At 40.2% G+C, this 27136-nt stretch overlaps 2 protein-coding genes across 16 annotated transcripts in view; both read right to left on the reverse strand.

The window, feature by feature from the left end:
- The window catches only part of dmd (dystrophin), a 157369-nt gene extending 147694 nt beyond the window's left edge, over positions 1-9675 (reverse strand). For all 11 annotated transcript variants that reach the window (XM_055059316.1, XM_055059314.1, XM_055059309.1 and 8 more), the window contains exon 1: positions 9411-9675. In XM_055059316.1, the coding sequence (XP_054915291.1) occupies positions 9411-9492 (82 nt within the window). In that variant the 5' untranslated portion in view covers positions 9493-9675. The remainder of the gene's footprint in view (positions 1-9410) is intronic.
- A 4337-nt stretch (positions 9676-14012) lies between these two features.
- LOC129378721 (transmembrane protein 47-like) lies at positions 14013-26545 on the reverse strand. 5 transcript variants are annotated; one of them, XR_008608084.1, is made up of 5 exons: positions 26165-26544; positions 20599-20739; positions 17015-17666; positions 15138-15184; positions 14013-15003 (listed from the first exon to the last, which is right to left on the reverse strand). XR_008608084.1 is itself a non-coding variant. In XM_055059177.1 (3 exons), exons 1-3 carry the CDS (start codon positions 26391-26393, stop codon positions 17488-17490), a joined length of 549 nt encoding a protein of 182 aa, XP_054915152.1. In that variant the 5' UTR covers positions 26394-26544; the 3' UTR covers positions 14013-17487. The 5 variants fall into 5 exon arrangements, 1 of the variants encoding a protein (XP_054915152.1); XR_008608081.1 differs by having other exon boundaries at positions 14013-17350; positions 17430-17666; positions 26165-26545; XR_008608082.1 differs by having other exon boundaries at positions 14013-15184.
- Between the last annotated feature and the right edge of the window lie 591 nt (positions 26546-27136).

Raw genomic sequence — 27136 nt, forward strand, 5'->3', positions numbered from 1 at the left:
TCGGTGTCATTCCTAATGAGGAACCACTGCTAAAAGTACGAGCTAGCTTCCAGGTTGTAACTGGGAGCTGGAAAACATTTGCACACGCACACACACACACGATCCTCAGAGTGATTAGACCCGCCCTGGACGGGAAGAGCAATTAAGTGCAATCACAACCCTGTCCCTCTCCTCCCACAGACCCTTTCCTCCTTCATCTGCATGTCAGCCCTTTTGCAACTTTATGCCTTGATTGTTTTCCTTCAATGCGTCCCTTGCTGCTTCACGTTGACTCTTCTTACCGGACATGCAGACAGTGTATAATGTATATAATAAAGTGTATATATTTACCAAATAATGCAAAGTTGGCACTTTCAATAGACTTTTAATGAAACTATTAAAGCAACATTGCATGAAAAGTGTCATTATTTACCGGCTGACACTTCATGACAACAGTCATAGACATTCATAAAGATGCCTTCATGCTCATGACAAGTGTGATGTCATGTTTATTACCGTGTCATATCATTCTTATGAACTCCCTTCAAATAAAGTGTTACCGTATATTTAAAAAAATGACCATAGTTACTTGACTGTGCTATAAAATGGCACTACATGCCTGGAAAACATAATACTGTCCCTTTAACTGTCATGAAGGAAAAGGCTTATTTTTATAGCTAATATTACTTACTGATATTATGCAGACAGCCCACACTGCAACTCTATTCATTAATATGTATTCCTAACCTTTTTTCTTTTTTTTTTTGAATAAACATTTGGTACACATACAAAATAAAATAGTGACACTACAAATGTCCCTGAACACACCATCTCCACTGTCAAACATGGTGGTGGCTGTATCATGGTGTGGCGACGGGTGGAGCAGCTTACAGGGCATTATTGGAAGAAAAGCTGATGGAGGCTGGCGTAGATGTTCGCCGTCTAGACAACAACTCTAAACATACAGCCTGAATCACAAAGGAATAGATCAAAGCGTACGAGTTATATAAATAAATATTTATCAGAGATGGGCTGTGCTGTTTAACCTCTGTACTAAATATAACTGCTTCCTCTATCTCATCCCTCACTCCTCTCAGTTTGTCCTCATTTACCATCTAACATAAATCACTGTTTTTTTGGGGGGGTTTTCTCTCACCACCTTCATTTTTCTACCAACTCCATCATCTACATTCTTTACACCATCTCTCATATTCAATCTCTACTTTTTATTATGAGCTTATAAAACTACCTCAGTGAAGGAAAATGAAAAGAACGTTGCTGACAGTGACTTTTGACTTTTACAGAGAGAGTTAGCAACGGAAAAGGAGAGTGCTGGAGAGGCGGGTAGATTCAGGATGCTTTTGTGTGTCTTCCTGGGTGTCAGACAATGGCAAATTGTGTAAGCCAAGGTCTTCGAGACAAAAAAACTACAAACATAATCGGAGAAAAAGATGAGGTAGTAAAAAAAAAATCAGAAAAGGCAGAATGCAGGAAATAAATGTATGCCAACATAAGTAAAAAACCACAGTGAGGTGATAGAATTACTTTGTGCATTCATATAGTCCAATGCTATAGAAGTTAGCATTGGAAGTTAGCATAGAAGTTATTCTAAAATGCATTCGTCCATCTAACGCAACACAAATGTGTCGTTTTGTTTATGTAACATGTATATGTGACAGAGTTACAGAGTTGTTTTATCTTGATTTGGTTTTTGGAAACATATCTGTAGATAATCAACCCAGCAAAGCAAACCAAAAGGAAAAAATTTCCTACGTTAGGGTGACTGTGTAACTTTTTAAGACGGTTTCGATACTTTTGAGCAATTGTGAAAACTAAAGGAAGATCCCAGAAGTTTTGAGACCTCAAAACACCTTTTCAAGATACCAAAGTTGATCTGCACAATCCAAAACTACTTGTAAACTGTTACAGTAAATTTGAGTTAATTTTGCACGTCACTTTTCACTTCTGTGAAATCCATAGTAACTTTTGAGAAATCCTACGAAAGGTTCTGCAATATTTTCTGATTTACATTTGCGATACCTAGAGAAAGTTTCAAGATCTTGAGCAACTTTGCAAGATCCTGCAAAAGTTGTGCAAGACTGGGAGTAATTTTAAAGGTACGACACTGATAACGTTTTAACTACTGAAATACATCTAAATGTGCTACTATTCTACATTATCTAAGTACCTCGTAGAGTGTTAATTACTTGTTTTTTGTCTCTGTGATGAGTTTGTCTTTTTCAGATAGGTTTGCCCATTAGCATAATGAGCTGGATTAGCAAAGGGTTTTACCACCACAACTTCTCAGTTTAGTAAATGTGCGCCCGTAGTGTGTGATAAAAGCAACACTAATGAACTCGTGTTTGTTGGAAATTAAGCATCATTGGGGTTTTGGTGCTGATAATGCAATGTAATCTGGTTTATTCACAACTGGAACGAACATTTCCCTTCTCAGTCTCACTCTCACAGACAAAACTGAAATTAGCTGCGTTGGAAGAACCTTGAGGAAAGGCTTGTTCTATACAGAGAGCGATTTTCCCTCCAGTCAGACAAAAGTCACGGCCAGATGGAGGAGATGTGGTTTTTCAATGTTAATCTCTGCAGATAGACACATGCAGTCTCTTTAGAAAACTCAATTCACTGGCAAAGAAAGGGAAGGTTTCTTTGAGTCTGCCAGTTCAGATTCTCATTCCAGAGGACATATCACTGGTTTAAATGTTTGCAGGAGGTACTTAAAGTAGAAAGATTCAGCTTGAATGCATATGGAAGGTAATATCAATCATCTAAATTAAACATGTCCCCCTTTTATGCCTATTTGCTGCCTCTCTCCATAAGCCCCTGCGATAGAGGAGTACCACATTCAGACTTCCTATCGCTCTCTTTCACAGAAGGACAGTAATGAGTCTGGGCCGACTCAGTCACCAGTACACAGTGCTGTAGCTCAGCCGAAGGCTTGCAGATTGACAAATTTCCTTTTTATTACGGATGGTTTAAGAAGAAAGTTGTCCTGTTAAAAACTACAGTAAGAAAGAAGTCAGTAAGAAACACAGAGCTCTCTTCTTTATACCTCAGCGGTCAGAGGGTTTCAAGAGGATTTGGAGTTTGGAGATATCAGATTTTGTGTCTAGTGAGCTATTTTTTGAGTGAAGACACATTTGTAACATTCCTGAAAAAGTATAATTGTAGCACCAAGGACTGCTTTACGAATTAGTCCACAAATATTTTTTTCCAGACTCCTAGAAGTGCTCTGTCATTATGCCAATCCCTAATCCGGTAATCCCAGCAGTAATAAGTAATTATACGGCTATTAGCTCACTTTCTACAGTTTCTAAGGTAATAAAAAAGTGAATAGTCCATAAACCAGGACAGTTCCTGGTATTTTAATCCAATTTGGGTTTAGCAAACATTACTGCTGTTCGATGGTGTTTTTTTTTTATTGATCTAGGAGAAGCTTTTGACAGTAAAATTTTTGGACACTAGGAATTTGCCTTATCCGTTAAATAAAGCCAAATAGTTCAAAAATCAAAGGATGGACGAGTCTTTAACCAACACAAACAATTTGATTACAAGTTTTGTTGATTTGTTCATGTCTCATACCTAAAAACCACACCCCTGTGGACATTTTCCCTATTTCTGAGGAAGTTCGACCTCAAATTTTGATCCACGCTTTGGCAAGCTTTAAACCCTCACCACTGCTGAATCGGTGAGGATTCAGAAGCTAAGCCCAGTGTCAACTATTTGCAGTCTGATTTAATGAATTAATGATTCCTTCTTCGTACTCAGCAGGTTCCCGACACCTGAACAGCCCAGAGTGATGTCCTCAAAGGCTGCCATGCTGACTACGTGAGACTAGGAGTGAGCATGAAGGTTTCTTGCATCAATGATCTGTGGAGTCAGTTTTGCTGACTTGTTCCCAGCGTGACTCTTGCTCTCTCCTGACTAATGGTTGAAGACCTTGCAGGGAGCTGTCAGCCAGCCTCCATTAGAAGGGTGGATGATACAAACTGACTTGAGGAGAATCCCAAGCATTATCCAAAACCTTTCTTCCTTTTTGTATGCACTGGCTTGTGTGTGTCTAATGATTAAGGAAGGAGATCCCCTGAGATCTTCAACTGTCAGACTCATTACTAGTCCCTCCCAAACAGCCTCCTGCTCTTCCTTTTCTGGTCTATAATGACCCAGAAACTCCATGTGGGTCAGATCATACAGTGAACCCTCCATTCCAGCCTTCACATCCACCACTACCCACAACCCACTCATTTATTTTACCACCAGCCTTCTTTTCCCCAAAGAAATCAACAGATGTTTTTTTTTTTCTCCTCCACCTCCTTTACCATTTAGAGCTTGTTTTTCTCCTCTGTCCCCTCTCTTGTTCTCTGTCTGGATCAATCCAACCTGTCTTTCTTTCATTTAGAGCCAGACTCAACTCTCCTAAGAACAGAATCTGTTCCCACGCACTTATCTCGATTGCCAGCAGCTCGCATGCCTCTGAGGAGGCTTTCCCCAGCCAGTAGGAGCCTCTGCTGCCATCTGCTGGCTATAATGTTTATTACTTATTAGAATTCATTCTGAATTAAAAATTCCAGATCTTCACATTTGTGATTGGGTGTAATTTTGCTTTCCTTAAATTCTGCTTCAAATTCCAATCTATTTTATTTTATTTTATTAACAAATAAAGCCAACTTTATTTTCATTTTTTTCTGTCTGTAATCATAAAATGAACTGTTCGAAATTAGCCAATAAAATTGTTCAAACAACTGAAACATTTTATGTAGGGTCATCATAATGATTTATTTATTTTTCATCAAAAATTATGCAAGTTGTCTTTCTTTCTGACACTTATCACAATTTGTTAAACTCCAACAATTTTAAGGCGATTTCTTTTTTTAATAATTTGTTGAATTACTCAATTAATTTAGTTTGCTTCCCACTGCTCTCATTTTCCAGACAAGAAGCAATTTTAGCAAAAATGAAAGGCTGTTTAACCAATGAAAATATGACTTTTGGACATCATGGGACCTATGTCATATTATACAACCAATGTGTTAAAGGGAGTATGTACAAACAGACCACACACACACACACACACACACACGTTTAAATCATCCATTTAATTCGAGTGTGTGAATGATACAATAACACCGTTTAAGGTCATAATTATATATTTTTTTTCCCCCCAGAAAATGATTATTATTCTCAGAAAGTTTGACTTAGCTTATTTTGGCCAAATTAAAGATTCATTTTGATTAAAACATGAAATCTAGCTGGTAGGTTGAAGTGAGCTGAAGAACAAAGCTGAAAATTTACAGCTTAGTTCCAACCACGCAATATTTATTGATTTATTTTTTATTAATAAAAGCACAGTTTGAAACAGCTGCATAATCAATTCATAAACAGGATGACATGCATACCAATGATATCCCTGAACTTCTTTATCCAAGTATCATCTTCCTTAACGCTCATTTAAATGTAACAAGGTTGAAGTGGTTTGTCTCCCACTTAAAAGCCCCCAAAATATGATCTTGACTGCACTCTTTACGATAAAGCTAAATCAAACCATAGGAACATTAGTTCCTCTAGAGTTTGACAATAAAAGAAAAATTATCTTAAAAATTGCAGCCTATTTTTTTTTTCATAGCTCAGAAAGTCATTACATCCATTTGTTTGCAAGCCAGAGTAAATTTATGCACAATTCATAACCTGCTCACAAGTCCCTGAATACAAATTACCCCGCCAGTATTAGATTAAGGCCTATATGGCTTCAGAATTAGATCTAAATCAGAATAAACCTCATCAATTCTAATTTGGGGTCAATGAATTGGGATTCCCCAGGCTTCGAAAGGTAATTTCATCAAAGGTGGCGGCAACGCAGGACGTGTCTTTAGGGTTCGGTCCCGTGGAACAACAGCAACAAATGCTGAGTTGATATGTTAAACAGGAGACAAAAGCCAAACAATAAGGTAGGAGGTATATTAGGAGGAGGATTGAGAGTCTTCCAGTATAATATCTACTCATAGTTTATCAACTGCAATATTAAAAACAGAATTATTACACCTTAAAACAGTGATGGGTGTTGCTCCAAGCCGTAACTGTTCTGTTTTTTGTTTTTGTCTGTTTTTTCACTCAGAATCCCAGCCAAAGTGCAAACATTAAAAACCTTATTTGAACAGTAAACGATTCTGTTCCTACTCATTTTAATCCAGCTAACTTAGGAGAATTCTAATACTACATAAAATGGCTGGCCATTAATTATTTCCTTGGCAGGAAAAGTGTTTTACCTGTAAACCCAGATTCATTTTAGATGCAAAGCTCGGTGTGTTCTGTTCCCAATTAATCCCAGCACTGCCTTTTGGTTACAGTTTCATTCCTGTAAGCCCGGTTCCTGCATCATGCAGCCTGCCAACCTCAAAATTGGATTTCCCGAAGGGTGTTCCTCAGTCAGGCTTGAAAAATTACTTATAGCTTTGTTTCATTTGAAGCTTTACCCTCCGTTCTGTTCACACCACAGGAAGGTTCACTGTACATCTGTTACTCTGTCGGCTTATAGCTCGACATGATGAATGGTTGTTTACTTTTTCAGTTGGCTAAATATCCTATTACTTGGCCTTCAATTTAATCGTTTTATTTATTCATGTTTCACATATTTCTCCTTGTCTTCACTGTCCAAACACAAGCTGTTAGTTGAGCTTAAAAAGCTGTGAAACTTTGAGGGGCTGGTTTTTTCTGAAGCCTCTAAAGTCGCTTCAAACTGACACATTTTACAGGGGGGAATAAAAATGTAATCTCGTTTAAAACCGCGCTAACCTGTGAAAAACTAAGTCCATGTTACTGTTTCACTCGCTGCGCTTCGGGGACAAATGTGGACAAAAATTTGTTGCTATTCTGCGAATGTACAATAAGAAGAAAGGAAAAAAAACAGCTGCAGTGTTTCTATTAAATAAGAAATGTTAGAATCACGTCATTAAAAAACATAATAATCCTATTACTTCCTGTCGTTTTTTCCACCAGTAGTAACTCTGGTTGTGGATCAGGTGACTTGTTTAATTGTTCAATTTGTTTTCTTTGTCACACCTCCTCAATGTGAACCTAAACAACTATCCATCCTTCTTCTTATGATGTATTAAAAAGCACACAACCAGATTGAACCTCATCACCTTTAGCTTCCTACAAATGAGACTACACTGTTAGATTATAGAAGAGCTGCGGATCAATACTTCTACCGTCTTTCTGAACATATTTTGTAGTTTCTTGGCCCTTTGTTCATTTCTAATCTAGTCCTGTGGAAACTTTCTCAAACCTTAGCATGAAGTTCAGTTTGAAGAAGACAAACAAATCAATGACAAAAGAGGAAGAGGCAGGCCTTGAAAGCCATATTTGCCAAATAATAGCTAGTTATTTTCAGCTCCATGCATAGTTTTTTTTTATTAAATATATAAAAGTGGTTTCTAAATGTGTGTTGCTCTGCTGAATGATTTAAATCGGAGGGTCACAATTTCACAAGACAAACTAATACAAACCTACTTTGCGCACGCATGCACACACGCAAGTTTATATTTCTATACATATTAAAACTTAGTATTGACTTTTTTTCATTTTATTAGCTGCAAGGAAGGTTTTACACATCTTCAAGATCAAAGTGAGGGTATATATGAAATACTGAACATTCCCAGCTTGAAACCTCTTCATACGCTGATAGAGGACAGTAATCCAGACAGTATGTTAAGTATCTCCAGTGAGGCCCACGGCACAAAGATAGAAGGCTGGATTTAGCTCCCGACAGAAAGTCCAGCCGCACGGTGACAACAACATGGGTGGTAAGATGTGTCACACTGAGATAAAGGAACAGGACAAGAAAGAAACACAGGGCGGGACAAAAAATAAAGAAAATAAACAAGAAACGCCTGATGGGGATACAAAGACATAAACTTAGGAGAAAATAGAAAATTGGGAGAAAATCACAAGATAAAGACAAAGTCCTAGCTTCCAAACTGGGCGATCTGACACCCCTCTGCCTGCCTAGCCAGCTGAATGCTATTTCCAACTGGAGATGATCCACCAGCTGCATCAGAGGGCATAGTGGGCAGGACAGACACAAGAGAGAATGTGTACAAGTCACGGGGACATGGGAAGAGGCTTATTTAGTCAATCAGGCTTTATTTAAGCAGACAGAAGCTAAAGACGTTGCTTATGCAGACAAGGAGATGGGATTAATTTACCCAACACAATTCCTGACTTTACCAACATCGTGCAAATTCTCCAACAGTTGGCAACACTGGAGAACAAGGCTACCCCCATAAATCTACCAATGGGTTTGACCATCAAGCACTGGCAATGTCTGTTTCACATCACTATGGAGGAATTTCTCTCCAATTTTCTTTGCACGACTGCTTTAACTCCGTCATTCTATGGCGAACCTGCAGTTGTGCGTTGGCTCATTGTCCTGCTGCACAACCCAATTTGTTGTGAACTTATGGTCAAATGTTCTACTTCAAGGATTTATGCTGGAAGAAGAATGACCAGCTCCACCAATAACAGCGATACATCGAGCAAACCATCATACGACCACCAAATGCTATGTGAGATGGAAAGTGACACCCACCTTTCAAAAAGTCCCTCGTTTGTCTGATTTGTCATAGAGACCTTCTTACAGTAAATGTTCTGCTGTTGTTTTTGTTCTGCAGTGATTTTGGCCTGGAAACTTTCCCCTGAAAGTCAATTTTCACCCAACCTCTGTTTCTTAGAGTTGAATCATTAATTCTGACCTTACAAGGCAAGGTGAGGCCTGCAATGCCTCACCTGTTGTTCAGGGTTCTTTGGTGACCTCTTAAAGCACTCTTTAGGGTAATTTGGTTGACCTTCCACTCCATTAGGGTTCCATCTTTTTCTAAGTTTCTGGATGATGTATCTCCCTGTTGTATTGGAGTACAAAAGCTTTCAAATCCTTTTGTAACTTTCCCCGAATGTGGAGACATTAACAACTTTTCTTTTCTCTCCTGTTTTCAAATTTTGAGAACGTTAAATTGTCACATAGGTTGTATTTAAGCTAACTCTTGGAAGTCATAGGTTAGCATATGCATGACAGTGGCACAGACATGTTTTTAGCTTTAAGCTAACACCAGTAAAGTTAAGCTATTTGTTTAGGTATAAAGTCATCTCCAAGTAAACTTTATAGTTTATTTATATTTGAGCAATACAGAAAAATAAAAGCTTGAAATCAAGTATATAGACTCCAATTTTGCATCAGTTGGTATATTGGTGATGCAATACTTTAAAAGTTTTGGGTGACCCCCTCTTTGGTGTCACCAGCTTGGAGCAGGATCAGCATCAATGCACTGCAGCCTTTGATATCTCAGTCAGCAGCATATGGGTCAGTATGCTCCTGGACCCACACACACATTCACACGCACACACAGGAGGCTTTGATGTCTTACCAGACCGACACTTGATGATCTCTCCGAACTCATCTTCCACCGGCTCGTCGCAGTAATCCTCAGGACGTACGCCCTCCGCCATCACCAGGCCACCAGCTGTGAAAAGTTAGTTACCGCTGAGCCAAACGGTCAAGTTAAATCCTCAAGGAAGGAGGGAAGGGACAGATCCAGATCGAGTCAAAGGTGGGGTATAGGGAGTGGACACAGAGGGTAAGACAGAAGGGACTAAAGCAGGAAGAGAAGGAGGACCGCTTGGTCTGTCACTGAAGGGCAGATGAACAGGAGCAGGTGGCAGGATGAGAGGGGTGGGGGGGGACTCGGAGCATTCCCACCTTTAAATAGTAAGCTGTTATGATGTGGCTCAAACCGCTTGGCAGACACCAAGCGTAAAACTCAATCTCCCTGTCCATGACATTTATTTCCTCCCTGGGACGAGGATGCAGCCTAGTTACAGGATATCAAGGTGAGTTTGAAACAGACCAAGCTGTGGCCTTCGGGAGCGGACAGCAGTAATAAGTCATGGTTAAAAAAAAAAGCACACTCATCAGTCAATTCAAGAACTTTAACGTTTTGAAGTGAACTTTAAATTGCGCAGAAACATAACCCACCAATTCCATAGTGGTATAATTTATGAAACAAAACGGAAGCCAAAAACAGTGTGATAGTTTGTTTCATCTATCTGTAGCTTTGTGGGGTCCTCCTGAATTTCAGTACATTTACAGAGGTGAACAATAATTACTTGAACACCGCTGGCCATAAACAGCACATCATTGTATTTTTGGCACAATGCAAAGCAGAGATTTCTAAAGGCAACAGCTAAATAGGTGGATTAGCATTGTTTGCTTCTGACTTTTTTTTTTGACTGCCATGAACATCCATCCTGCCCACATCGTCACGATAGTAACTTGTTACAACAAGACTTAATTTCCCTTTGGGGATACATTTTTTTTTTTTTTATTTGAATAAATCTTTTTTAAAAAGAAAGCAGTTAATTCACCCCCGACCAGACCACAGACAGATCACATGAGAGTATTTCACCCAAAACAGAGTGCAACATGAATTTGCCGTAGAGACCGAGTTCTGACTGACTTGATGGACATCAGTGCTGACAATGGAGGCGGGGTTAGGTGACTCCTCCCTCTGGCTGGATGGCAGTAGATGTGACCTGAAGGAAGACACTTCATTGATAATCCAATTTTTTCATTGAGTATTTTTTTGTTGTTGTTGTTGATAAACCTCAAATGACAGTAAAAGTTGGGAAATGGTGCGTTCAGGTGAAAAAAAGAAAGCCACGTATCTGTGTGGTGGCGACACAATATGCTATTCTAGAACCGGTCTGTTTGCGCTGAATGACAGTTCACATGCTAGCTAGCGCAACGGTGTGGCAAAAATGTAAGCCCGTTGCCACCAAGTTGAACATTTTCTTGGGAAAAAAAGGACCTCCTCCTTTCTCCTTTATTCGCACAACATTAAAGGCAAATGTTTTACCTTCATTATTTGACTCTTTCCGTCGTTTTCTTCTTTTTAGTTTTTCCGAGCTAACGCTTCTCTGTGACGTCACGCCACTCGCCTTTCACGTCCTCGCGAGAGTTGCGGAAATTATGACAAATGACTCACTGAGTTGTGGCGGAGTGCGGATATTTTAACTTAGCTGTGCTTCAAAAACACTGGCAGCATATCACCATAAGGCATTTTTATAAACAACATGTATTTCTAAGCATATAAACTTTTCTCCAGGCGCCCTAAAAGCTTTGCGTGAGTTACGGATGCGACTTCCGCCGCGAACAGGTGTTACAGAAAAATCTGTGACCCACCATTTTTTTGTGCAACCGCTTGGGGGCGATAGCGTGCAAATACTGGGAAAACACTGATACAGCTGGGATTATAAGAGTCCTGACTCCTTTATTACCATCACACTGGTGGAGAAAATATATAGTATTGTTTTGTATTTGAGGCTGACCTCTGACCATCCCATTGAATCCCTATGTGCTGTCATTAAAATATGCAAACAACTGTGTTTTTCTAATGTGTTATAAAAGATAATTGCAAACCAAAAAAATAAATGATTGAAGACTAACAGAAGCCCCTGATGAACAGATGAAGTTATAGCCATAAATGTTTTTATAGCACACTGCTCCTCTAATCGGTGGCCTCCGATGGGAAAGCTCTCACTGCTTCACGATTGAATGGCAGTGCCGTTTACACACTCGCTATGATTAGATCTGCTGTGAAACTGATACAGCCACTTTGTATTTGCAGAGTGTTTAAAAGAAGGACTGGGTTTACCGTCACGAGTCATTACACACAACATTACAAGCATTCATGAGTCGGAGAGAGGCTCTATTCTCAGATATGGTGACGTGGTGGGCGCAGTGGGCCGAAACATCTTGACGCTCCCCATGAAGTCTATTGAGTGGGGGGAGGAGAAGGGGTGAGCAGACTGGGATCTTCTTTAAAAAAAAAAAAAAAACATTTAAAAAAAGTTAATGCAATACAGTGTATTAGTACACGTGTAGCCCTTTACAGTAAATAAATGTGATTAGCTATAGAGATTGTGGGAGGGAGGTTCTGCCAGTAAGTCATTCAAGCCCAGTAGCAACTGGATAACATCTAATGGAATTGCTCTGCTGGAGTTAGTTTGGTGTATCAATAGGACATGGACATTTGATACCTAATTAGGTGCTAATAACTCAGGATTAGCAATACAGGGAATCATCTCGATGAGATAGAAGCAAGTTCAGAAAGCACATCCTTTGACGTGGGAGATGTGTTAGAATGGTCTTCCACGTTATACCGTTGCATTATCTTGCATTGTTATTGTTGGAAGACGATGCATATTTTTGAGGAAGCTAAGCAAATAGAACAGACCACGACAATATTTTTGGTTAACCAGCTTGTACACAGGGTTTACATCATTGGCTACTGACTATTCATTTCTTGCTGGAGGAGTGGACTCTGTTTAAGCTTGAAATAGTTGGATCTGATTTTGGCCTATCACTGACGTTTGGCTGCAACAAATGTACTCTGCTAGCTCAAACGTAAAGGAAGCTTTTCTATACAGTTTGTCAGAAATCGCGTGCGCTGTAAGAACCATCCCTCACCACGAACAGAGAAGTGTGGAGTCGAATCGCATTTTTGCTAGCAATGTGCTAGCGTGTCCAAGACCGACCGAATGGCTTTTTTCACCTCTGCTGCCATTTCCAAACTGCAACAGACAGCAGATGACAGCAAAGAAAGTCATTGTTCACAACTCCTATTTCTGTTTGTTGATTGGTCCAGTTGAAATTCTAATGGAAAAAAAACCAAAACAAATCAAACTCAATGGGAGAAATCCCGGACAGAGCAGTAAAGGGAGATAAGAATCTAGCGAAACTGCACAGGGAGGCAATGACCAGGCTTTTTTGCCAAGGACTTGGTGTGTTCCAAACACTGCTGCAGCTTGTGTGTATGTCTCAGTTTGCCTGATGATAGTTCAGCTTCTTGACAAAACATATTGGGGTACCGGCAAAACAAATGAACTCTATAGTCAAAGGGTTGCAGGCAAAGCTTGGAAAAAGTAGTGACTTAACTAGCAGAAGATGCTTATTTTCATGATGCAGTTTATTGGGGGACGTGGGGGGGAGGTTCCCCAGGAGGGGTAATTACTTAAATTTTTTCTGCATCACATAAGTAAGTGATGGAACACTTGGAATGGCTTTGGAACAAAGTCACCTCTTGTTGCTAACACACCAAGTGGACAGCAGAGGGCAGCAGAGCCCCAGATAAGGAGTTTACATCAGTAACCACTGAATACATTCCTCTCACTCTACTGATAATTGTGCCGTATGATGGATTTGGACATGGTTTATTTATAAATAATCAAATTCTTAGATCTTTAATTTGGGTAATCAGCCTCGGATGAACTTCATTATGCAAGTGCATTTCTATAAACTAGGATGCAACTGGAAAATGTATTCAGAAAGTATTTCTCATTTATTATGTATTCATCACACACAGTGAGTTATCGCAAGTTTTTGCTATTAATCTTGATGGTTTTCAGTTGATGAAAAGCTGGGCTCTCCCAGAAAAGTGGAACACTGCACAAGTTAATTCAATTGAAAAAGATGTTACAGGTGTTATTGCTAACGACTGAAAGTTGAGTGGAAGGAAAAACTGACCGTTTTCTAATGTTTTGCATCTTAAAATTGAAGTTGAGCCATACTAGATTCTCAGTGGATAGTTCAAACTAAGAAACTTTTTTTTTCCCCTTTTGTTTTCGCTTTTATTAAAACTTATTCTAATGTGCAGCGTTAAAAGACAGGAGCTGGAGTCAGTGCTTTAAGAAACACCACACAGAAATATCTAGAAGCTTGTAATATTGTTATAGTACTGATTTAGAAATGTTAGTGTTTTTACAATTCTTACAATCTAGGCTGATTAGTTCTCTACAGAATACATGGAGGCGCTTTAATGAATTTTAGATAAAAATGATTTGCATAGGTTTGAGAGAAACTGAAAAGGGAAACGAACGCGGCGGCAACGGCTTCAGAACCGGGGAGGGAAAAAAAAAAAAAACACAAGATGAAAGCAGTAAGAACAATATGAAAAAGTGACACAAGAGACTCTCAGTTCAGTGCTTTAATGTGTACAAAGAGATAAATGCTGATTAGTGACATCTCTACGACGGCATCTAAAACATGCCAACACACATGCACAAATAAGACTCTGTTTTTCCTTCTTCTTCTTCGGCCTGCCACGCATATTTGTACATTTCTGCAATCATCCACACTAAATCACTATGCACATCGTTAGACAGTGTTCCCTCTCCTAGTCTACTGGGAGAGGAGGCATAAAAAAAAGGATCTGTTTCTGCTTACAAGCCTCTACTTTTCATTAAGCAAACAAATGCTAACAGTCACGGCTAAAACGTACAAAGAGATGAGAAACGGAAGAAGCATCGCACGGGTGCAGGAAGGATCTTGTAAATATTGTTTCTGTTCTTTAAAAAGAAAAAAAAAGGACAATCTAATTGCACTCAAACTGACCCAGTTTGATCTGATTTATTAAAGAAACGCGGCATTTCTTTAAATGTGATGTGTAGGTGTGGAGTGGTTATCCTGAGATTATTAAAATACGCAAAGTGAGGAACACTCTGGCTTTCTGTGTCAACAGTTTTTTTCTGATTGGATATAGGAACCTTTAGCCAGGAACGGCTTTAGCCATGCCTAGGATCTGTGGGCAAAACCAGATGAAAAATCTGTTTTAAAAAAAAAATTTAAATACAGAAAGGTGTTGATTCGACATAAAAAGAAAAAAACAGCTTGCTGCTTTGCAAAGACAAAACAGAAAAGAGTTTCAGTTTTGGAAAATGTGGCGACAGTGGTCTAAGTGGTGCCAAAATGACAAAAGGAGAAAAGTACAGAACAGTAATAAGAGGACCACAAGAAGCTTAATGTGTCAAAAAGACGACATACGTTTTTTTTGTACAATGTACAAACCTTCCGCGCTCTGCTGGTCGAGGTGAAATAAACGGACGTCTGTCATTTCCCCGGAGCGCCTGGCCGCCGTCCAGGTCCCTCATTTGTTCCTGGCGGCTGGGGAGTCGGCCTGGATCCTATTTTGGGATGACGGTTGGATGACAGCGCGCCGCGGTAAATATGTGACAATGAAAGGACAGCGAATGAAAGACGCTGCTGGAATCTCCAAACATCCACAGGAGAACTGCTTTGCATTCAAATCCCTACACACCTGGAGTGTGGCGCGGAAAAATGAGTTCCCAAGGAGAAGAAAGTAATCTAGGAAACAGAATGTCGGGTAAAAAAAAGACACTTTGAAAATGGCAGACGATAAATTCTTTTAAAAATACTAAATTAGGAACTATAGTGGAACCACTAACGTAATTAATATAAATAAATAAATCAACTGATGTTTTGAAGAAGCTCTTAGCATCTTTGAAAAACTAAACAGCAACACTTGCAAAAAAAAAAAGAAAAAAAAGTCGGCCTCTTAAAAGCTTGCTTTCTTTTTGTCACACTTTTATAGTTAACAAATTTCAGTATTGCAGAGGAATAAAAAACTAAATAAATCAAAATATGACACAATCTGGATAAAAATGTCAGTCCAAGATCGTGTGGCAGGGAGAACAAATATAAAATCATCATCCTAAGATCACAATTAAACAAACAACATTCGCTTCACGTTTGATGATGTTCTTGTACATTTTCCACAAATGTCCACAAAATGCTTGCAGATAACATCAAAATGAGATTAAGTTATCATTTGCTTCAGGGTTTTCTATTGATGCTGAGCTACTGATAAAGAATTTTTAAGTGCGACATTTGATCTCAAGTTTAAAATGAAACCGTTTGAGATGTGTGCAATGATTATTCAGAGAGATGGGCAAACAAAGTTATTTGGCTGAGACTAAGAAAATGATCTACTACAAACAGGCCATGAATTAACATCCAAACAAAGCTCCACTTCGAAATCTCTTAAGTTACCCCTCATTTGTACATTTTTAACGAAAGGCTGGGATTTGGTTACTCTAAATTCCCTCTGTGTTCTCGAGATGCTGGCTGGTCGGAGTGAATGTGAATCTAGAACAATTGCTTAACTGCATGCTGCAAATAGTGTCGCAAGTAAAAGACACAGCATGTCGTGTGAACAAGGTATTACTCGTTACTTGTTTTCCAAAAGTGCTCCAAACATTTCCGCATTATAACAACCACAAGCTCCAATGTATTTGAAAAAGGCACAGGATACTGATAAAAATTAAGTTTCCTATTAAAGCCAATGTCTTCTATGTGTAGCGCAGCTATTTCAGAGTTAAGGATATACACAGAATACCCAACTTACAAGCTGAAATGGATTATAGCAAAAATGTACTATAAGGGTAGGACTTGCCACTCCTGATCACATATACTGAGTACAACCTACTGTGTTGATGACTTGGAGAAAGGCACAAATGGAGTACTGTTGAGTAAATTCTTGAATACTATGTGGAACTATGATAAAACTATCACCTAGTACAAGAAAATTTGAATGATCTCCAATTAACTGCCCTCTCTACGGAGTAAAGATTGAACGCTCACCCTTTATCTGCACCCTTTAAAGGTATGCGTGTCATTTTTGTGTGAGATGTTGTTTTTCCATCGGCCTGAGCCAAACCGTCCTTTTCACCCCCAACTGGGCCGAGCAATTTCACCAAACGCAGCCAGGAAATGAGACAAGACATGAACGCCCCGAGGAATCTCAATCAGATGAGTGCATAATTACAAGATTCCACTCAGAACAATCCTCCTGTATCTCATGGCCTTTGTGCATGTAAGCCTGACTACTGATGGGCTGACAACACTCCTTTTGCACAGAGAGGATTACCGGAGGGCGAAACCGTACACCAAATGACAGGTGGCTGGAGAAACTACGTTCAATTGGCAATCGAAGATGCTTTGAGGCCTCGGAGGGCCATACTGTCTTACAATCCCCGACCATGGGTAATCAATCATGACAGCTGCATGTGCACTCCCCCTGGGTTGCCGTGGTAACAGACAAGTGGGTCGATAACGGAATATTGAGTGGGTGTCTTACGTTTTTTTTTTTTTTTTTCTTTCTATTCCTGCCCTCACCTTCCTCCAGGAAGAGTCTGGCTGTTGAAAAGTTATGAGGATGCGATCCGCTTCCACACCCTTGCGGAACCTTAGGGACTCCAGACGACTCTGAAAAACAAAACGGCTTCTACGTCTAACCGAGCCGTAGGTTTTGACAGCAAAGCTGGAAACCGCGGTGAAGAAATTCGAAGGGATCCAGCCAAAGAACATGCAACAATTTTCTAATTAACAGAGTCAAAAGCTTGGGTTTGTGGAGCCAAGAACAGACGGAAGGTTGTTGAGACTTCGGTCAATGAGTTTTCTGACACAAGTCTTAGGAATCGCTGCCAAGACGATGAGTCCGCATCAAAAATTCTGTCGACAGAGGAAAAAAAGAATAATATCTTGACTATTTGCTTTAATTCCAAAGGTCAAAGCTTGGGGTGCTCATTACTTCCAGCACATATTTCTTTGCCACAATTTAGCTGTGAAGTCCCCAGCTGTTATTGGAGTTAGTAGTAATCCTCATAGCTCTTTGGGTTGAGGCAGTAGAGGACTCCCCCACCAAAGGAAAAGATGGTCCCTCCCCAAGCCAGCCCGTAGCCCCAGTTGAATTCATGATAGATCCTCAGGTTGATACTCTCGATGAACTTGACGGGGAAGAGGACCAAGCTGCAGGCCTGGAGGACAACTGGAGAAGATAAGGCAAGGTTAAACACAAGATGGAACTTGACTTATTGCCATCAACTCAAATTTGACATTAAAGACTTGAAATACACATTTGTTTATGCCTATGCATCTGAAATTGTGTGTATTCATTATTATTAGGTACACTTAATATAAATTCTAGAGTCTGAATGTTGGAGACGAAATCAAGGCTCTTCGACTCTATAACGGTTTCAGTTTGGTGAGGTAGTGTGAACTGTAACCATTTCCTGCTTTTAGCTGCCAGAAGCAAAAGTGGTCCTCAGCTCCTTGCAGTTGGATCTTCTGCAAACTCTGACTGTACTTCTTTTGTGGTTATCTTTAGAGTAGCTAACTGAATTATATTAAAGAAGTCAGCCTTATTCCCATTTGACCTCTAACATCAAAGAATTTTTCCTTGCTGTCCTCATTGGATTTTTTTTTAGAACAATTTTATGTAAACCCAGAAGATGTACGGCTGTGACAAATCCTATTAGCTCAGTAGTTTCTGAAATACCAGCATCGCCCCGTCTGGTACCAGCTGCCATGCCACAGTCAGAGTCACTTAGATCCTCTGCTTCATGCTGATGTTCGGTTCAAACTTCAGCAACTTGTCTTCATCACGTCCAGATGCCTAAATGTATTGAGTTTCTGCCACGTGAATGCCTGATTTGTTATTTGAGTCAACAAGCCATTGATAGATGCATCTCATAAATAGTCTAGTGAGTGAATGAACCTTCACTCTCTCGGCTGTAGATGCAGCAAAGTATTATTTCTAATGCTTCTTGCGAGGCCCAGTGTCGCCTCTGCATTGAGCAAACCATGAGACAGATAAGATGGCAAACCACTCTTCTTCAATACGTCCCAGTTTGTCACTCCCACAGGTCTTCTGTGTTGATTTACAAACTACTCTCTGTCTGTGTCCCTTCTACCCCCCATATTTATGTCTTCAAAGTCATCTGTGCAATTGCCAGAACTTATTTAATTTGCTTCGTGTGCATTCACGCCCAAACCTTTCCAACTATACGTCATTGACAAAGTTTACTGCAAAATCTAGAAGGCCGTTGAAGTTACTGGAAATTAGAAGTTATCTGGGTGCTTCAGGTAGATTTTCTGTATACATTTTCAGCAACAACCATTTTACTGATCCTTAAAAATGATTTCTCATTGGTTTGGTCTTGGATTTAAGACTTGATCTTGGGTTGTCCAATGAGTATTTTACATCAATTTAAGGAAGTGTTGATTGTTTTTCTTTCTTTTACTTTTGCATCCTGAATGGGAGGACGCAGTGTTCACAAGGACAAAAATTTATTTTAAATAACTTTTTGTAACACCACAGGATGTGGTTCCTTTTGCCACGCACTCATAAACCGAAAAGTCCACAAAATAAATGTAGGTTTGTAGTTATTGTCACAAAATAGTTGCTCAATGGTTGCTAAATTCTTTTTGGAAGGTTTTATAAATACATAAGCCTCCTTATTGTCCAAACTTCCTGATTTGTAAACAAATCCTGTCAGCATCCTAATGTCCAAAACCGAAACGATCCGACAATGACAGCTTGCTAGCAAATACCGCAGCAGAGCTTTAGAGGCGTCGCTTAAAAGCTCAAGGCTGTGGTGTCAACAATTTTAAGAACCCTGAAAGTCACACGCTGCCGCATCGGTAAAACTCTGATTTTTTTCCCCCTGCTGCTGCTGATCCTGTGCATCTTGGTTAACCCGAAACTCCAGATGGCCTTTAAAACAGCACGCAATTTTATTTCGCTTTCAGTATGATCTTGGTAACTAAGGCAACACATTGTTCGCAAATTGCAAAAGCGAACCTCTTTCTATTGCTGAAGGATTATGTCTCGCGGCGGCGGCCGAGGCCTTTTATCACAAGAGACCCTGCCGTGTTTAACATAAAGAGAATCTTGCAGCAATCTGAGGGAAATCACAGCATTATAGCTATCAGAGGAACATATGCTGAGGCTCTATTATTGTTTCAGTAACACTAAAGGAAGTTTCATAGAAGCACAATTCAGCAGCAGAGCTGCAAAAAACTGCTGAAATAGAGAAATGAAGATGTTTAATTCAAAAAGCTTTAAGCACATTTGCGTCATCCTTTCAAGTCGCTAAGGTTTGTTCGCTACGGCTAAGAAACAGATCCTGCTTTTCAAAAAATAAATCACATCGCTGATATAAGAAAAAAAAAATAAATAAAAGTGTCTCCTTATTTTACGCTGTGAGAAGCTGGGTTGCTGTTGGACTTGAAGTGAGGGGATGAGGGGAGAGTTAAAGAGGCGGGCGTCACACCACATTTCATAGTCGAGCGTAAAAACAGGATTTCCTCTGAAGAGTGAGAGAGAAGAAAACCGTGTGAGTGTGAGAGCTTCAGGTGTGTGTCTTGGGATAAATGAAAAAAATGAGGATTATCTGGAGAGTTTCATGTGAAAACCTTATGAAAGTTGGGTAATTAAATAGGCTGTAACCTAAGTAGGATCTTTAACATTAAAAGCACAGACTTTGCTTAGACCAGTGGTTCTTAACCTGGGTTCAATGAGTCGTTCTCAGGGGTTCGCGGAGGTAAAGTCACGCTTGTGTAAAGTTGTGATGACGCGCCCCGGTTGGCCATCACTTGCTGCAGAGAATCACGTGACATTGCTTGGCCAACCAGTGCTGCGGGGAATTTAGCACGCGCAGTATTCAACGGCTGTCGTGTTTTCTTTCTCAATATTTTAATCCATACTACCATGTCGAGCAAAAACAGGAAGTGGTCGGACGAATATGTCCAACATGGATTCACGTGCATCACGGAAAGATTTCATTTCGCAAACATTTCAGAGTTATTTGCTACTTTGTGTTTGTCTATTGCTTGAAATTCTAGTAAAATATTCTGAAATTTCTGGCTGTGACAAAGTGACAGAAAAAAAAGTCCAGGTATTTTTAGTGTGCGCTGACCTGCAGCGAAGAGCATGAAGGCCACGAGAGCATAGAACCGCCGTCTTGTACCGATGCACACGGCAACCAAAGCGACTAGGAATGACATCAGCACCAGGGCTCCGCCCCCCAGCAACAAGGCCAGTGTGGCAACCTGCCAGTCTGGAAGAGAAGAAGAAGTAAGAAAGCAAAATATTTAATAAACATATAAACATAAAAATTTGATGCAAATTAGTGATTGGCATTATGGTCTTTAAATGCTGTAATTGTACCAAAAGGTAGATCTCAGTTTTAAACAAAACTTGGAATTTTAACAGGAACATTTCGACTTTAGGCTCATTGTACTATCAGTGCTTATGTTAGCATGTTTCCTTTATAGAAAAACGACCAACTGCAGTCCTTCAAAAAAGGAGTTCAAGCAAGGTGTAAAATAGCAGCATTATGCTTTTTTTTTTTTGCATTTTGGGAAATGAATGAATGCAAAAAAAAAAGGAAAAAAGAAAAAGGCCTTAAATATGCCTCTTGGGAGAACATAAACAAGACAAATTATTCTCATTTTGCACTACTCTATTATTTACAAGCATAAGGTATAATGCATTTATCTGTGGGGATGGGGATGGGGGGTGGGGGGCGAGTGGTGCGGGAGCAAACAAGGCGTGGAAGGGAGACACAAGACAGAGCGAGGAGTGTTTGGAAAAGCAGAACTGCAATTGCCGGTTGCAGTCGAGGAGAAACTGAACAAAGTCTAAATGGATGAGTAAAGCAAGGTAACAGGAAGGGGGAGCGGTGTTGGTGGGTTCAGGACGCTGAGATAGAGAGTAACGGCAAAGAAGTGAGAGCAGCAAAAGCACCTGAGCCTTCAAAATAGCCTCGGCTAAAAAGCTTCACTGGCTTGTTGTCAAAAATCTATCTACGTTTGTATATGGGGAGCAAGAACACACAAACCTTCCAAACTCACTGAAATGTACAATAAGCTGAAGTGCATGAGATATTATCAAAACAGAATGAAGCATGTTTGATTGCAAATGTAACATTTGATAAGGATTCATCTTACTTTAGGTGACATCTTTTTTATTTAATAAGTATTTTAGTCAAAATCACTTTTCACTTTCAGAATAAAGGGTTTTGTTTGTAATTGTTTATGTCAGGAAAAAAAAGAAATGTGTTGATCAAGAACTCAGCTTTCAAAACGTCACCAAAATGAGGTTTTCTCAAACTTAATACGTTTTACAAAAAACGTTTCTTCTAGCTGCACACAATCACGCGAGTTTGGAGCAGAACATTTCAATTGGAGCCGGAAAATGTGCAGATTTCTAACACACGCATGACTTGAAGTTGTTCTGTGCTTCTGCTTACTGCAAAATACCTTTTGCTGTAATGTGACTTGTTGCCATGTGACGGGATTAGCATGGCAGGCTGTCACTTCTCTTTCCTTCTCCTGTGGAGATAAGGTTATTTATTTTGTTGCGAAGATGCAAAAACCAGAATGGCCAAGTCAAAAGTCCATCAAATATAATTATAGAGGTCATCCAATCTAAACAGTTCACTATTTAGTTGACTGGAAGAGGCAACTAACAGTTGACCATTCAGTGACAAATATTGTTGCTGTTCTATTTGCAGCAAATGTTTGAATTTGCCATTCTGAAGTAAATTTATACACCACAGCCATGTCCCAAATGACTAGCAACTTCAAATGCACGTGAAAGATGGTTTAAAAATCTTTCACATGCACTCCACACTTTTCAGATGTCTATTTGTAAAGAAATGTGGAATGCTTCTCCCAGTTCAGATGAAAATCCTCAGTTCTTATACTTCGGCGCTGAGCTGCATCCTGCCCCTCTGATGCAATAGTTGACGACGGCCAGAGAAAATAAATAAATGATAGGATAAACGCCTAATGGATCGCACTCATGTAGCACTCCTCAGGTCGTATCGACCACCTCGAAGAACGTTACAATACAAGTCACCGCCGCTTATCGATCACCTACACCGTTTTCTGTTCTTTCAAACACACACATCCAATCGTTACGGGCACGGTCCCCCTTTCCATCCATTCACTAGATCTGGAAACGTGACGGTCATTTAGAGCTGAAGGAGACCGTTTTCTTTGACATTTTTATGAATTCATAATTATTTACCGATCCGATCACCTCGAAGAACCGATATGACAAGTCTGACGATGTGAATGTGTTGCAAAAAGGGTTTCGGAATCGGAGAAGGAGGTTTTATCTTTGTTTGAACGCAGAAACCAGATCCATTTTTCAGCTTTGTGATATATTTGAAAATGCTTCGTCAATTCATTCTGCATCAAACCAAATTGTTGGAGCAAAAAAAATAAACAAAAACAAAACGTAAACTTCACAAAAACTGAATCTATATTGGACTTTTCTTTTTATAACTTTTCAAAAATACATATATTTACATAAACTCAGATTAAAACAAACAAAAACAAAAAGCTTTAGAGGTAAAATAAACATGAATAAGCTTATGGATGTTCTTTTTCTTAAGTGCTGTTAGTTTTACACCATCTGGAACACGATGCACATCTGATTTTTTTTTTCAGCTGGCTTGCAAGATTTTAAATCAATCAAACGTGGAATCGGCAGATCAAACAACCATTTACCACAAAATAAGCAGGCTACCACATAAGAACGCCGGTGACTATTGTAGCTATCTGCCATAAAGCCGGATACTACATGATTACCGATTCTTTCTCCAGCTGCTCCAAATAGAACGAGGATCTCTGGAGGGAGCGCTGAGAGGGGAGTCGCAGTCGGGAAGGGAGGAAGAAAACAAAAAGAGGGGGATGAAACGTGACTGTGGAGAAATGGCAAAGTGAGACGGTGAGGAGGAGCGTGGCTAAATAACAATGAGAAAATAATGAATGCGTGAACAAAGGAGTCATTAAGGACAGCAGAGCAAAGAGGGAATACATGTAAAAATGGGGGGAATAAGAAACAATGAAAGAGGGGGAAACAAAAGTGAAAGAAAAAGAACAATTTTTCTGAATTGTATGGAGCAGTGGAGAAAAAAAAAGTCCAGAGTGGATCAATACAAGTGAAAGAGAAAGATGATAGGAGGGGAGAACGGGGAGACCAAATTTAGGGAGAGGTGGTGTTCTGCCTTCACCGATGACTGATCTCACAATGCCTTAGGAGACAAAAGCGAGAAAAACGAAGGCTCGCTTTGAGCTTAAATGTCTCAGAGGGCGACTATGTGACTGACAGGCAGAAGCTTCTGGTACCTGCCTGGAAGGACAAAAGCCCACTGGAGTGTTTCGGGATCTGAGGTTCCCCTCAAACAAACAGCAGATCCTCAGTTTCTGCAAGGACCGGATGCATTTACTGCACAAAAGCATGTTTTTTGAATCTACTTCCAAACAGTTGATAAATGACGCTATGTGAGAAATGCTCTCATTACTCCATGTTTCAGGGTCGTTTAAATCATTCATATCTCAATATAATCAATACTGGAAGAACAAATGGTTCAAAGGTGATCACAAGTGTCAAAATCTACACAGACATTCACATTTGCCCTAATTGTTGCACTTCATCTGACGGCAGCTAACTGTGCTAACGCTGCAAGCTTGCGCTGCGAACAAAAAAACAACAACAAAAAAAAAACACCCCAAGTGAGCGTAGAAACATTTTTAGAAATTGAGGAGGTTACTTTGAATTTTGCCTTTTCCTACTGCGATACTTCAAAATGCATTAGGAAAAACTGCTGATGCAAACACGGCTAATGATGCATTGGTTGATGAGTCTTGATGTGAGCTGCCACGTTCAATCGTTGGGGTCAGAACTTAATGTGAACATCATGAAGGCTTCAATCCGTGTTGTGATTACATGAAGGCCGTTTTCTAGACGTTGCACTTTGGTCCAAAGCTTTTGCCTATGTAGCATTTTACAACACCTTTCAGCTAAGTTTGATATCTTGGGAAAAAAAACAAAAAACAGAACCATTAGTGAATGAGAAAATGACCCAATTATACAAATCCAAGACAGTTGGGACAAGCAAGACAGAACTTAGTTTTAAGATCAATGCGGGTGCAGTGGTAAGACACACACACACACGCCAGCCGACACCTACACACTCACCGTGCAGACACCTAATTAGGGAGTCTGGGTCTGGAGTATGGATGTGAGTAGGTGTGTGTGTAAAGCAAAAAAAGAATGTGTGTGCGTTTGCCGTCCATGAGGGAAAGAGAGATAGAAGGAGAGAGAAAGAGGGGAACGGCGACGCAACAACAGAGAAATCAGAGTGTGACATGAAATATTTACAAGGGCTTCAGAGAAGAATGTCCAGAAATAGGTCAGCTCTTACTGGCACGCACACACACACACCCACCCACACACACACTCTACACACATGCAGACACCGACACTCCAGACTCAGTCCAGCACCACAACAAACTGGTATGCAAACAAGTCATCAGTCATTTCCCAGGGAGTCGGGGCTTTAACACAACCTCGCTATCACTTAGTAAAATACGGCTGGATATGACAACAAACAGCAAACCAGAACCGAGCCTGAGAAATGAGACAGCGTCTTTTTTTTCCCCTCCACACCTTCCTGCCTTTTGGAGTCATGGATGTGGATTAATTGGCTTCAAGTTAGTGGCAACACCCCAGAGAGTAGAAGCTCCTCAGTTGTGCTTGAGACATAAATAATCGGCTGCAGGAAATTGATGCAAGGTAATTAGGTTTGATGGGCACTCCACCAGCCACGGAGCACACCAAAGATCCACTGGTCAGAAAATCAGCCCTGCGAATCACAATCCCGACTTTGAAACGCGGTGGTGGCGGCGTCATGCTGTGGGAGGAGGGCGCTTTTCTTTCGCAGGTGCAGGAAGAGAGAAATACCGGACAATCCTAAAAGGAAAGCTAGTGGAGGCTGTAGAAGACGAGAGACGGCTAAGGCTGACCTTCAAGAAAGACAACCGTGGGATGTAACTGTACATTGGTTTTTTTATCTCATTTTCCCAAATTACAATCAAAGAAAGAAAGAAATGCACCAACTATGTTTAGAAACTACAGTGACAAAACTCTTAGTAAGTTACAGCTAACTTTTCTAAAAGTTATTCAGCCTGAGCAGCAGTGAATCTTTAAGGAATTCTAATAGAAAATAAAACGAATCCTAGTGTGATCATTTCATGTTTTATTATCCATTAATAATTAATAGAACATTAATTTAGATGCCAGTGATGTGCCAATGTATGCCCCTGAAATGACTTGTGAAAGGTTGCTCAAGAAACTCATAGGGGGTTGAATCAAAGAGCATGCCACACTTTTGAGATTTATAGAGAAGTCCTTGAAAGCATCACTCTGCTTTCATCCACAGGGAGGACACTTTTGCCATGTTCTCATTCCATACAGTCAACCTTCACTGTGTTGGCTGTCACTAACATGAAAGGTGTGAGGTTTGAAAGAAATAAAATGAAATAAAACCAAATAAAACTTTGAGAAATGATGATGAATTTTGACAAAGAGGAAGAGATCAACCATTTCAAATCCACAATAATGACTGTTTGACTTACATTCTATTTGTCTACATTAGATAAATGTTCCTAATAACAGAAGTAGAGTACCTTTGTCCAGCGTGCTGCTGCACTCCCACTTCTCAAAGCTCCCCGGCTTCCAGCAGGACTCCCACAGAGACAGGTAGTACTGGTCGTCGGCGGTGACCCACGCCGGACTCATCACGGCTCCCACGTCCAAGCAGAGCGCCAAGAACACGCACACCAGCCCGACCAGCTTCAGCGGGGTCAGCGGGGAGCCGTGCGCCGACTCCTCCGTCTCCGTGACCGCCGAGGACATGGCGAGGGTGGGGGGTCGGAGAGGCGCGGAGGGCTCACGGCCGGTGCATGCGTGGGACCCGGGGAGAAGGCTGGCGGAGTGCGGCAGCCGCCTGCGATGCGCGCTGGACGGACGCTGCGCCTGTTGGGGCGCCGCTGCCGCCGCGCGGCGGAGACCTGCGCCGTTCCCAGCTGACGTCAACAGCTTCACGAAAGCCTGCAGGTCCAACCGGGTCCTAAAGAGACAAGCAGATGTACAGTTAGGAGCTGAAGACATGCACGACACCTTCTGAGTGTAATGCTGCAGTTTTTAATGCAGTATGACTTTCTTCTATGAGTAATAATAATAATGTAATCAAACTGCTGAAGTTTGAAGATTTTTAGCCAACCTCTTACTGTAACAGCAACAAATAAAGTACAGAGCAGATAACCGCCTTAAAAAGCCTCCAAAGTAATGACGAAAAAAAAATTATATATATATATATATTATATATATTATATATATATATATATATATATATATATATATATATATATATATATATATATATATATAATATATATATATCCGCATTCAGTGGCGCATTGGGGCGCCGCTCCAGAGGGGCGCCAAACAACAGTGAAAAATGTATTTGTAGATTTGTAGTTGGCATTTTCTGTATTTAACACAAGTGAATGATTGGAAGAAAATGCATTTCTGGATTATGAGAGTCATGAAATACAAATCTGCTGCTATACAAATGAATATGTACATAAACACATTGC

Source organism: Poeciliopsis prolifica, unplaced genomic scaffold (assembly GCF_027474105.1).
Source record: "Poeciliopsis prolifica strain line A6 unplaced genomic scaffold, Auburn_PproV2 SCAFFOLD053, whole genome shotgun sequence".
Classification (NCBI taxonomy): domain Eukaryota; kingdom Metazoa; phylum Chordata; class Actinopteri; order Cyprinodontiformes; family Poeciliidae; genus Poeciliopsis; species Poeciliopsis prolifica.

What these genes read in the sequence shown, in the direction of transcription:
- LOC129378721 (XM_055059177.1), bottom strand. Translation starts at nt 26,393, where the DNA reads ATGTCCTCGGCGGTCACGGAGACGGAGGAGTCGGCGCACGGCTCCCCG. An exon ending in CAGCAGCACGCTGGACAAAG is followed by an intron (nt 20,740 to 26,164) that starts GTACTCTACTTC and finishes CTTCTCTTCCAG; the next exon opens with ACTGGCAGGTTGCCACACTG. An exon ending in CTTCATGCTCTTCGCTGCAG is followed by an intron (nt 17,667 to 20,598) that starts GTCAGCGCACAC and finishes TATCTTCTCCAG; the next exon opens with TTGTCCTCCAGGCCTGCAGC.